Below are 11,715 nucleotides of genomic sequence, written 5' to 3' on the forward strand. Positions count from 1 at the left end.
TTTTTGAGACAAGAGTTTTGCTCTTGTTGCCCAGGCTGGAGCACAGTGGTGCAATGTTGGCTCACTGCAGCCTTCACCTGTCAGGTTCAAGTGCTTCTCCTGCCTCAGCCTCCTGAGCAGCTGTGATGAAAGGCATGCACCACCATGCCTGGCTAATTTTGTATTTTTAGTAGAGACGGGGTTTCTCCATGTTGGTCAGGCTGGTCTCAAACTCCTGACCTCAAGTAATCCACCTGCCTTGGCCTCCCAAAGTGCTGGGATTACATGTAGGAGCCACCGTACCTGGCCTAATTTTTGTATTTTTAGTAGAGATGGGGTTTCATCATGCTGGCCAGGCTGGTCTTGAACTCCTGACCTCAGGTGATCTACCTGCCTCCACCTCCCAAAGTGCTAGGGTTACAGGTGTAAACCCACCGTGCTCAGCCTAATTTTTGTATTTTTAGTAGAGACGGGGTTTCACCACGTTGGCCAAGCTGGTCTCAAACTCCAAAAGTAATGTGCCCACTTCAGCGTCCCAAAGTGCTGGGACTACAGGTGTGAGCCACCGTGCCCAGCCACAGTTGTTAATTTCATCTACTATTCAGTCTCTATTCAAATTTCCCCAACATACTTACAATATGTTGATCGTTTCTCCCTCACTGTGATGAAAAGGTCTGTTGTGCCCCTTGCCATATCCCACACCTTACTAACAGTGACTGGTGACTGTGCCTGACACTCACCAGGAGATACATAAATGTTTTTATCCTTGCATAGATTTCTAACTCGTCGGGTTGTTGGGAGCAGTAGCTCAAAAAATGTGAAACTCCCCCACCCCTGAAACGTTGGCCCCATGACTGTGTCTGTGTCTGCCCCTGACTTCTGAATCTTCACTCTGTAACTCCGTGTGAGGTCAGCGAGGTGACATCATTTGCACAGGGCCACACAGCAAAATGCACAGCAGGGTCGCAATTCCAACCTGAATTTATTCAACTCCAAAGTCACATTGCCTGGTACATGGCAGGTGCCGTATAAGGATCATTCATTTTCTCTGTTACGGCTTGTCCCAGAAAGCAGGAGGGACATGAACGAATGGCCTAGAGCATAGGAGCCCACCCTCCTTCCTTTCCCCATTCGAAGCCCTCTCCCACCATCCATTAACACTCTCTGCCCCTCAGTCCACAGGAAACGTGTGGATGACACACGAGGAGATGGAGTCCCTTACAGCCACGACCAAGCCCGTGAGTGCCCCCTGCCGGCCGCCTTGGGGGTAGCACTAACCCTCTTTGGGGGTGGGGGCGGGGACAGAGTCTGTGGCCATCCCTAAGTCTGCTCCTTGCGTCCTCCTCTGCCTGCCCCTTAACTCACCCTTCTCTCTTCCTACTAACGGGTCAGGAGACCAAGGAGATCAGCTGGGAGCAGGTAGGGGGCGCGGGGCGGGGCGTGAGCGCATGAACAGGCTGTGCATGATGCATGGTTGCCCCTCCTCGGAGACCTGCCCCTTCCTCACCAGAACATGCCATCAATCATCCCCATGGGGGGGGCGCCGTGCCGAGCCCTGGACTGTTCCATTATGGCTTGGTGGTGGGGAGGGTAGAGGGGATGCAATGTGGAAGCCCAGACTGTTGCATAGTCAGCCTAATGCATGAACCATTGCATAATCGCGGGTTGCCGGGGCTCTAAGGTGCTTCAGTTCTGTAGGTCAGGAGAGAGGAGCAGCCCGTGTCCCTGTGTGGAGGGGCAGGGGGCTACGATGGATTGTTCAGTGTACCAGGGCCAAGGAGGAAGCATTGGTTGTGGTGGTGGTGAGGTAGCCAGGCTGGATGAGAAGTTGGAGGGAAGGAGCTACACTTTGTTTTCAAGCAGCAAGAGGTGGCTGGGCACGGTGGCTCATGCCTGTAGTCCCAGTACTTTGGGAGGCCGAGGCAGGCGGATCACCTGAGGTTGGGAATTCGAGACCAGCCTGGCCAACATGGCAAAACCCCGTGTCTACTAAAAATACAAAAATTAGCTGGGCACGGTGGCGAGTGCCTGTAATCCCAGTTACTTGGGAGGCTGAGGCAGGAGACTTGCTTGAACCCGGGAAGCAGAGATTGCAGTGAGCGGAGATTGAGCCATTGCACTCCAGCCTGGGTGACACAGTGAGACTCTGTCTAAAGGGTGTGGGGGGGAACCAAGAGGCATGAACGCACTGTCCACGGAGGAATTATAGTGGATTGGTCTGTGATCATGGATCACATATTTCCAGCCAGGGGGAAGCATGGATTTTGTGCTGATGCTGAAAGCGGTGCGGGGCTTGGGACTCATCTGGAATGTTGTTCTGGGCCAGATATAGCATTAGACTAGTATTGCAAAGGTGATGGCCCTTTCTTAGTGGGAGAGCTGCCCTGAAAGAATCCATTGCCCTGACTTGCGGGTGTAGCGATGTTGGACTTCAGTGAGACAGAATTAAAGCAGTGCGTCCCAAAATTTAATGTATAGTGTGGTGGCACGCACCTGTAGTCCCAGCTACTTGGAGGACTGAGGCAGGAGGATCGCTTGAGCCCAGAAAACCGAGGTCAACCTAGGCAACATAGCAAGACCCTGTCTCTAAAAAATAAACAAATACGGTCAGGTGCAGTGGCTCATGCCTATAGTCCCAGCACATTGGGAGGCTGAGGCGGCCAGATCCATTGAGGTCAGGAGTTCAAGACCATCCTGGCCAACATGGTGAAACCCCGTCTCTACTAAAAAATACAAAATCTCAGCTACTTGAACTCAGTACGGGGAGTGTGCAGTGAGACGAGATCGTGCCACTGTACTCCAGCCTGGGTGACAGAGCGAGATTCTGTCTCAAAAATAAATAAATGAAAATAAAAAAATATAATGTATATTTCAAGTCACCTGAGGGTCTTGTGAAAATGCAGATACAGACTTCAGTAGGTGTGGAATAAGGTCTGAGATTCTGCTGTTCCACCAAGTCCACAGATGATGGTGACACTGCAGGTCTCAGGACTACTGTTTGAGTAGCCAAGAGTATATGCTGTCACAAAGGTCTAGAAGACGACTCTGCATCAGTCCGTTATCCTGAGCAGAGATGGGTCATTATCCTGCTATGGGATGGGCAAAAAACCTTGGACTGGGGGGCTGGACTGTACCCCTCTCATGCACAGTGGGAAGGGGCCAAAGGGCCTGACTCCTCCCTCACCTGCCCATGGCCCCAGATCCTGGCATATGGCGACATGAACCACGAGTGGGTGGGGAACGACTGGCTGCCCAGCCTGGGGCTGCCCCAATACCGCAGCTACTTCATGGAGTCGCTGGTGGATGCCCGAATGTTAGATCACCTTAACAAGAAGGAGCTCCGGGGCCAACTCAAGATGGTGGACAGCTTCCACAGGTGGGGGCTGCCTGGTCAATGGGGATAGTCCAAAGGGAATCCCCGCCCCAGAGAGTCTTTGGCCAATGGGATTGGCCATGGGAGATTCCTAGGCTTATCTTGGGCCTTTTAGCCTGGGTTCTCAGGATATCCTTACTCTGTGCCCCTTTCACCAATGCGATGGTCCACAGGAAAAGTTCATTCAGATCCTGAGACGGCTTGGCTAGTTAACCCCGTACCCCTTTCCAGGCTGGCCAATAGGAATTGCCTGTTGAAAATGCCTCACCTCCAGAGGGGGTCAACAGTCAATAGAACTGATCAGCTCTCTACCCTTTCCAAGAAGAGCATAGTCAGTGGGGAGGGACCTGTAGGAGCAGCAGCCAGGGGGATTGGAAGGCTCATCCGTGACTCCCCTTCCCCTGCTGCTCAGGGTGAGTCTACATTATGGGATTATGTGCCTGAAACGGCTCAACTACGACCGGAAGGACCTGGAGCGGAGGCGGGAAGAGAGTCAGACCCAGATCCGAGGTGAGTAGAGTGTAAGGGTCCCTCTGGGAGCCAGGTGGAGGTTGTGGAGCTGGATGGGGAGGAGACGGGGTGGGGGGAGGCCGGAGAAGAAGATTGGCACGTGGAACCAGCGTAGGGGGCGTGGCCCGAAGAGAGGAAATGGAGGTGGGGGTATGGGCTAAACTGGACTCTCCAGGCCACGGGACGGACACGGCTGAGGGTCCCTTCCATCCCCAGACGTGATGGTGTGGTCCAATGAGCGGGTCATGGGTTGGGTGTCCGGGCTCGGCCTGAAGGAATTCGCCACGAACCTCACGGAGAGCGGGGTACACGGGGCACTGCTCGCCCTGGACGAGACCTTCGACTACTCCGACCTGGCCTTGCTCCTGCAGATCCCCACGCAGAATGCACAGGTGAGCTGCCGCTCGGCCCGCAGCATGCTGGGCGTCCCCGCCTCGCAGACTGCACGCTCCAACCGCCCCCTCCACCTCCCCTTTCCAGGCCCGGCAGCTCCTGGAGAAGGAATTCAGCAACCTTATCTCCTTAGGCACAGACCGACGGCTGGACGAGGTGGGCGCTCTACTCCCCGCGGCGCGCTGAGGGGGCGGGGCCTGACTATTAACAAGTCACGGTTGGAGGCGGGGCCAGGAGAGGGGCGGGGTTAAGGGAGAGGTGAGACCCTGAGAAGGGTGGAGTCAAAGGAAGGGGCGGAGTCAGACGAGGCCCGAGTCCCTCACTGGCTGCCCGGCTCCTATACCTAGGACAGCGCCAAGTCCTTCAGCCGCTCCCCATCCTGGCGGAAGATGTTCCGGGAGAAGGACCTTCGAGGCGTAACTCCCGACTCAGCTGAGATGTTGCCCCCTAACTTTCGTTCGGCTGCAGCAGGAGCCCTGGGCTCTCCAGGTCTCCCTCTTCGCAAGCTGCAGCCAGAAGGTGGGGGGCTCCCAAATGCGACAGCCCCTCCTCCCTTCCCTAGGGTGGGACATGGACCACCTCAGTAGTCTGGGTTCTGGAATGGCCTAGTCCTTTCTCCCCCCTGAGGAATGGACTGCTCCAACGTTCCGGACTCCCCATTCAGGATGGAATGGATGAATTCCACTCTCCCTTCCCAGGGCGGAGAGTGAACTCGCCCAAAGCGAGTTTGAGTCCTTGGCTGCAGGGAAGGGAGGGAAACCCACGTGGAGCCCGGCGAACGTTGTGACAGCGGGAGGGGGAGTCCAAAGGGAGGACTCCTGGAGAGGAACAGGGAGGGGGGAGCTCCAGGCTGAACCGCTGCTCGCTCTCCCTCCAGGCCAGACTTCTGGGAGTTCCCGGGCAGACGGCGTTTCGGTCCGGACCTATTCCTGCTAGTGTAGGATTCCAGGTGAGGACCGTGCTGGGCGACCTTGGGGGTGCGGGGCGGCACGGTGGGTCTTCACTGCTCCACGCGCTGCCCGGCGTCATGCAGGTGACCTCACTCGGACGGAAGGATCTTCCCGAGGCTGGGCTGTTCCCTCTCCTGCCCAGTGTGGCCTCGCCGGGGAGAGCGGGCGGGGGAGCTCGCGCCGAGGACTGGACCATCTGTACAGCCCAGCGGGACTTGCGCGTGCCCGCCTCGCACACGGCCGGGGCCTGGACCAAACCACACGAACTGTACTGAGAGGGGGAAGAAGCGGGCAGGAAGCAATCCCGCCCCAAACGTCCGCCTTCCTTTTCTCTACTTTGTAATTTATTGATCAGTTTCTGTTGGGAGACGGGTGTCCTTTACCCGCGGGAAGTGGGCGAGACTTCCCTCCCGGGCCGCATGCGGGGAGAGGCTGCCCCCTCCCCTTTTTCCTGCCCAGTCGCGGGGCCCAAGTCTTCCTTCTTCGTCCGCAAGGAGGGGAGGGGGGACTCGCTGCTACAGGCCTCGCCCCCTGTGCCACTCAGCCCCGCCCCGCCGCGTCCGGTCGCCGGTCCCCCGGGTCATCTGCGGGCGGGGTCCCCTCTCCATCCCCCGTGTCTCGTGTCCCCGGGGCCTCACCGCCCCCAGTGCTGTGGCCATGTCCGTGCCCCGGGGGTAGGGGGCGCTGAAGTGCTCTCCCCCTTCCCCTCTGGCTCCGGGGTTTGCATGGGAGAATCCTCTTTCCACGATGCCGCTGGGCGACATGGCATGGGGGCAGGGGGGTGGTGGGGGAGCCCTCGCCCCCGACTCTTGGTCGGCCTCCCCGCCCCAGGCGTCACTCAGTGATCACGGGTAAAGAGAACTGTTTCAAAAAGCTCCCTTGTTGACTGATTTTTTGGGGGGCGGGGGATTCAACTAACAACTTCGAGGAGCCAGGAGTCCAGGCCCCTCATCCCTCAAGTCTGGGTCCAGGTCCCTAGACCATACCCGCATTCCCTGATGCCCTGAGATTCTCAGACCCCACGTCTGACAATGGAGTTTCGGGAAGCACGTTTACTCAGAGAAATAAATATGGCTCGTGGAAAGGGGTTGGAAAGCAGGAGGAGGTACAACTGCGTCGCAGCCGCGCAGCTGGGTCAGGGTTCCGGTGTTTCCAGCATGTCCGCCAGGGCCCTGGAGAGGAGGACGCCAGAAGTTAGACAGCTGGTGTTCAAAGCTCACCCCAGGACACTTAGAGATCATTAACCTGCCCATTCCACGGACGGGGAAATGGAGTCCCAGAGCCATCCGTTAACTCATAGCGAGACAAGCACTTCTGTAAACTGGGCCTTTACACTCTCCCCAGCCCATACTTACTGATATAGGGAGGAGGAGAAATAGTCGACGTAGCTTCCTGTGGGAGGGCAGAGAAGAGAGGCTTGGGGAGTACTGCACGAGCAAAATTAGGGGGGCACTCAGTATGGCGTGCGAGATTAGTGCTAGCTCCACGCGCTTTTCCCTAATTCCTTCTTCAAACTGAATCATCTTCTACAGGACTCCTTTGGGGGCACGCCGCTTTTTCGTTCTGGGTGATTCCGTTATCCAGGGGCCTCGCCCCTTCGATTCCTACTTGAGTTGGCCTCGCCCATTAGGCTGTAGGCCCGCCCCTCAACCCTCCGCTGATTTCTGTCCCTTGGCTTCAGCAACTCCACCTGGGTTCCTCGGGCCAGGTCCCGACCCACGTGCTCACAGCCTTGGCCACGCCTCCCTTCTTGGCCCCGCCCACCAGCCTTCCGGGCCAGTCCCTCAGGCTTGGCTCCGCCCTCACCAGGATTCCCCACGCTGGTGAGGAATTCCCCAGGGCCTGGCCCCTATATCAGGTTTTTCCAGGGCCCCTCCCATGCTCACCTGGAGTGCAGACCGTTTCGCAGACAAGCGGGCAGAGATAACAGAACTGACAGTGCTGGGGGCGGGGGACAGGGAGAGAGACAATGAGCGTGCGGTGTGGCCGGGGGCGGAGCTAGGACGGGGCCGGGACCAAACCCGGACAGAGGCGAGCTCTAGGTTAAGGTTGGAGTCAGGATCGCTTGTGGAGTCAGGGTTGCATCAGGGGTAAAGGATTGGGTCAGAGACCAGGATTTAGGGCTGGGGTCCTCAGAGGGTCCCGGTGCATCCTGAGGCCCAGTGGAGCCCTGAGTGTGAGGTGAGGTCTCACCTGGCACTGGTCACAGTGCTCACCCATGCTCTCCTCATCACAGTGACAGCTCTCGCATTCCGTGCAACGCTGCGGACCGGGGGAGCCTGGTTAGACGGAAACTCTAACCCCACTTGGGACACACCCGCCCCTGGACATTTCCCCAGACTCTACCCTCTGCAACCTCCGCCTCCCGGGTTCAAGCGATTCTCCTACCTCAGCCTCCCCAGCAACTGGGATTACAGGCGCATGCGACCACACCCGGCTAATTTTTGTATTTTTAGTAGAGACAGAGATGAGGTTTCACTGTGTTGGCCAGGATGATCTCAATCTCTGACCTTGTAATCCACCCACCTCGGCCTCCCAAAGTGCTGGGATTACAGGTGTGAGCCGCCGCGCCCAGCCGACCCTACGCTGTTTACCTCTAACACTGAGCTCCGTATCTGCCCCCCAAACCAGCCTCTCTTCCCCTCCCCTGCCCCTGGTTTTCTATCTCAAGGTGACCCCATGTCCCCCAGTCAGGGTGGGCTGGACTTCAGCTCGAGAGCCGTCCCTCTTGCTCTCTGACTCTCTTTGCCACAGACCTCTGTCTCTGTCCCCACATCCTCAGATGCAGCTTACGTCTTGTCCTCTCCTTCCTGGACCATTGCTCCAGCCTCTTCCCCAGCCTCCAGCCTCCCGTCTCTCCTCACCTCACGTCCCTGCAGAAGTATCTCTTTCCACTCAGAACTGACCCTGGCTTGCTCTTATTCTGAGCCCTCCCACAGCACCATCCCAGGGCCCTGGGACAGATTCTGGGGACATCTTGGTGGGTGGATCTGGGCTGGGGACATACATTGCAGAAGGAGCAGTAGCCACACAGGGACCCTGGCTGGTAGTTCCCGTACTCCTGAGCATCCTGTGGACCTGCGGGGACAGGAGGGCAGCAGTGACCCAGGCTGACTCGGTTCCTCCCCACCCACACTGGGCTGGGCCATTTACCTGTGTCCTCACCGCTTTCCTCCTCACTGGAGGCACCTCCAGCCTCCTCTCTCCCCTCCAATGGGTTGGGGATGATGGTGAAGGGGAGCTCATCTTCCTCCAGCCCCTCCTCCTTCTCTTCTTCCTCCTCCCTGTGGTCTCGGCTTTGTGGGGCCCCAACCTCAGCCCTCTCTTCCCTCCTCTCCTCTTCCTCCTCCTCCTCATCCTCCTCCTCATCCTCCTCTTCTTCCTCCTCCTGGTTCAGGTGGAGGCCATGACCTTCCTCCTCATCCTCCTCATCTTCCTGGTCCTGGCTGCCAAGGTGGGTGCCTTTCTCTTCCTGCTCTGAGCTGTCATCATCTTCCTCGTGGGAGCCGGGGTCCTCTTTCTCCTTTTCCTCCTCAGAATCATCCTCCCTCACATGGTTTCCATCCTTGACCGCTGTGTGTCCTGGGGGGTGATGGCTCATCTCTTCAATGGACTCTGCTTGACCATGGCCAGTTTCTTCATCTTGGTGGCTTTGCCTGTGGCTGGGGGCCTGGTGGCCCAGCTCAGCAGAGATGTCCTCATCTTCCCTGTGGACCCTGTGGTGGTGACGGTGAGGGACTTCTGTTTTATACTCCTCTGGGGCATCCTCCTCACCATTCTTGTGGCCTTCAGGTTGGTGGCTTGCAACATGGTGGCTGAACTGGACTATGATCTCCTCTTCTTCCTCCTCCTCCTCTGCAAGGCCATGGTGGACATGTTGGGGGCCCTGGCGCCAATGTTCAGTGAACATATCCTCATCTTCTTCCTCATCTCTGTGGCCTAGGTGCTCATGGTCAGGGACATGATGGTGGTGTTCGCCTGACATAACCTCATCCTCTTCCTTTCTGTGGCCTCGGGGCCTGTGGGCCTGGTGTCCATGCTCAGTGGAGATGTCATTATCATCATCATCATCATCATCGTCATTCTCATCTTCTTCGTGGCCTCGGTGCCTGTGGCTGGAGCCATGATGGTGGTGTCCATCTGAGATATTCTCATCCTCTTCACTCCTGTGGCCTTGGTGCCTGTGGGCCTGGTGTCTATACTCAGTGAAGACATCATCATCATCGTCATTCTCATCTTCTTCGTGGCCTCGGTGCCTGTGGCTGGAGCCATGATAGTGGTGTCCATCTGAGATATTCTCATCCTCTTCACTCCCGTGGCGTTGGTGCCTGTGGGCCTGGTGTCCATACTCAGTGGAGACATCATCATCATCATTGTCATCTTCTTCGTGGCCTTGGTGCCTGTGGCTATGGTGGTGGTGTCCATCTGAGACATCCTCATCCTCTTCAGTCCCATGGCTTCGGTGCCTGTGGGCCTGGTGCCTATACTCAGTAGAGACCTCCTCTTCCTCCTCCTCCTCCTCTTCCTCCCCCTCTGCTCCTTTATCATCTTCACCATCGTGGCCTCGGTGTCCATGCCTGAGGATGTGATGGTGAGGCTCATGGGACACAACTTCGTCTTCATCCTCGTCTTGGTGGCTGTGGCGCCTGTGGCTGGGGGTGTGACGCCTGCGCTCTGCTGAGTCTTCCGTGTCTTTACTCTCATGGCCTCTGTGCCCACGGGCCTGCCCACCATGCTCTGCGAAGACCTCCTCACCTGAGACATCCTTGTTTCTGACCTCGTGGTCTTGGGACCTCTGGCCTGCGGCGTGGCCATATTCCTTGGAGACATCCTCTTCCTCCTCTTCACCGTCTGGATGACCCCAGAAGTGATGCCCCTTCTCTGTGGAGATATCCTCGTTCTTGTCTGGATGGTCTCTAGGGCTGCGGAGGGGGTGGCCAAGCCCTGCCGATGACTCCTGGGAGGGCCCAGCGGCTCCAGCATTGTTGTTCTGGTTGCTGAAGCCCAGCCCGGCCCCTCTCAGCTGCTGGGTCATGGCCGGGGGGAGAAGCAGGCTGGCCACTGCAGCCCAGAGGACAGAAGTGTGCAGCCATGGCCTACGGTGGCCCATGGGGACGGACAGGCAGCAGAGTTGCTCCTATAGCAGCAGCTCCAGCTGCCTCTGCGGCTCCGTGGATGAATATTGGGGTCTGTCCCTTTGGGATCTGTCTCTTTTTTTCTCTGTGTCTCTGCTTAGTCCTCTCAGTCTCTGTCCACCTTCCTCTGGTCCTTGCTGCCTAGCTCTGGACACCCCTCTGAGGCTGACTCCGGAGCCCCCTGACCCCCCTCCGGGGCCCTCCCTCCCCACTCCCCAGCCAATAGGGCCTTTCCCCTCCCCTCTCTCCAGCTAAATTTACTCTCAGCCCTGAGTTATTCTGGGTCAGTCCCCCGCCTGCCCGCCTCCTACTCCTCCTCCTCCCAGCTGGGGAGGGGACCTGTGGAGGGGTCTCTTCCTGGCCAGGAGATGGAGATCAAGGGGCTTGACTTTGGCCTGCCAACAAGCTCATGCTCGGCAGCTGCAAAGACAAAGGCTAGACTTTTAGCAGGTCAAGTTCAGGGACCCTGGGGCACCTGGGGGAGGCAGAGGGGAGAGACCCCAGCGATAGAAGGACTGGGGGTTGGATTGCGGGGAGTTTCCAGCTGGAATGACATGTGTGCTGAGAGAGTGATGTCAATTTTGAGGCCCTGGAATTGGGGAAAGGAACATGGCCCTCAACACAGGCACCCATGACCTCCTGTCCCTGGAACTCAGATCTGGGGGCAGGGACTGGGCCAGGCCAGGGCTATAAATATAGCTGGGAGGGCTGGGGGGACTCAGGTTACAGAGGCCACAGCTGTCCCCATCACAGAGGGCTGGCAGGAGACACGTGGCTTTGCTCGTCTCTGTGTCAGTATCTCCCCTCCTCACCTGTTGTGACTGCCCCACTCAGGGTCTCCTTTCCTGTTCACGGCTCCTCCTCTCTCTTCCATTCTGTCACCTGCTCTCTCATGGTCCCTGTCCCCCTCCATGGGATTGCCTCTCCCTCTCACTCTGGGCTCTGTCCCCCTCTCATCTGAGTGTCTGTCCTTCACCCAAGTCTGTGTCCCTCTCTCTCCTCTCAATCTCTGGCCTCTCCTTTCTGAGTTCCTGCCCTTCGCCCCACTCTGGTTTTTCACTACCCTCTGCCCCTTGTCTCAGTCAAGGTGGCTCCTCTGCCATAGCTAGCATCCACCTCTCTGGGTCCAAGTCCCCCTCTCCCTTCATCTCTGTCCCCACTTCTGAGTCTCTGTCCCCCTCTCTGAGTCTCCATCCCCCTCTCCCCCTGGGTCTCTGTCCCCTCTTCTCTGGGTCTCTGTCCCCCTCTCTCCCTGGATCTCTGTCCCTCTCTCTCCCTGGGTCTCTGTCCCCCTCTCTCTCTGGGTCTCTGTCCCCCCTCTCTGCGTCTCTGTCCCCCTCTTCTGTGGGTCTCTGTCCCCATCTCTCTCTGGGCC

General features: G+C 57.7%; 2 protein-coding genes across 6 annotated transcripts in view; one reads left to right on the forward strand and one right to left on the reverse strand.

The window, feature by feature from the left end:
• Nucleotides 1-6,081, forward strand: part of PPFIA3 (PTPRF interacting protein alpha 3) — a 34,920-nt gene extending 28,839 nt beyond the window's left edge. Inside the window, exons 22-30 of one of the 2 annotated variants that reach the window (XM_017500524.2) lie at nt 1,155-1,217; nt 1,372-1,398; nt 3,180-3,355; nt 3,765-3,862; nt 4,079-4,254; nt 4,343-4,411; nt 4,603-4,774; nt 5,133-5,204; nt 5,289-6,081. In XM_017500524.2, coding sequence (XP_017356013.1) covers nt 1,155-1,217; nt 1,372-1,398; nt 3,180-3,355; nt 3,765-3,862; nt 4,079-4,254; nt 4,343-4,411; nt 4,603-4,774; nt 5,133-5,191 — 840 coding nt within the window. In that variant the 3' untranslated portion in view covers nt 5,192-5,204; nt 5,289-6,081. The remainder of the gene's footprint in view (nt 1-1,154; nt 1,218-1,371; nt 1,399-3,179; nt 3,356-3,764; nt 3,863-4,078; nt 4,255-4,342; nt 4,412-4,602; nt 4,775-5,132; nt 5,205-5,288) is intronic. The other variant, XM_017500525.2, reaches the window with a different exon arrangement.
• A 161-nt stretch (nt 6,082-6,242) lies between these two features.
• Nucleotides 6,243-10,557, reverse strand: HRC (histidine rich calcium binding protein). 4 transcript variants are annotated; one of them, XM_017500529.2, is made up of 7 exons: nt 10,034-10,530; nt 8,359-9,730; nt 8,213-8,283; nt 7,399-7,467; nt 7,092-7,146; nt 6,561-6,597; nt 6,243-6,377 (listed from the first exon to the last, which is right to left on the reverse strand). In XM_017500529.2, exons 1-7 carry the CDS (start codon nt 10,313-10,315, stop codon nt 6,341-6,343), a joined length of 1,923 nt encoding a protein of 640 aa, XP_017356018.1. In that variant the 5' UTR covers nt 10,316-10,530; the 3' UTR covers nt 6,243-6,340. The 4 variants fall into 4 exon arrangements, with proteins under 4 accessions (XP_017356018.1, XP_017356017.1, XP_017356016.1 ...); XM_017500528.2 differs by having other exon boundaries at nt 8,359-9,736; XM_017500527.2 differs by having other exon boundaries at nt 8,371-10,557.
• Nucleotides 10,558-11,715: the final 1,158 nt, after the last annotated feature.

This window comes from Cebus imitator, unplaced genomic scaffold (assembly GCF_001604975.1).
Source record: "Cebus imitator isolate Cc_AM_T3 unplaced genomic scaffold, Cebus_imitator-1.0 Scaffold266, whole genome shotgun sequence".
Classification (NCBI taxonomy): Eukaryota; Metazoa; Chordata; class Mammalia; order Primates; family Cebidae; genus Cebus; species Cebus imitator.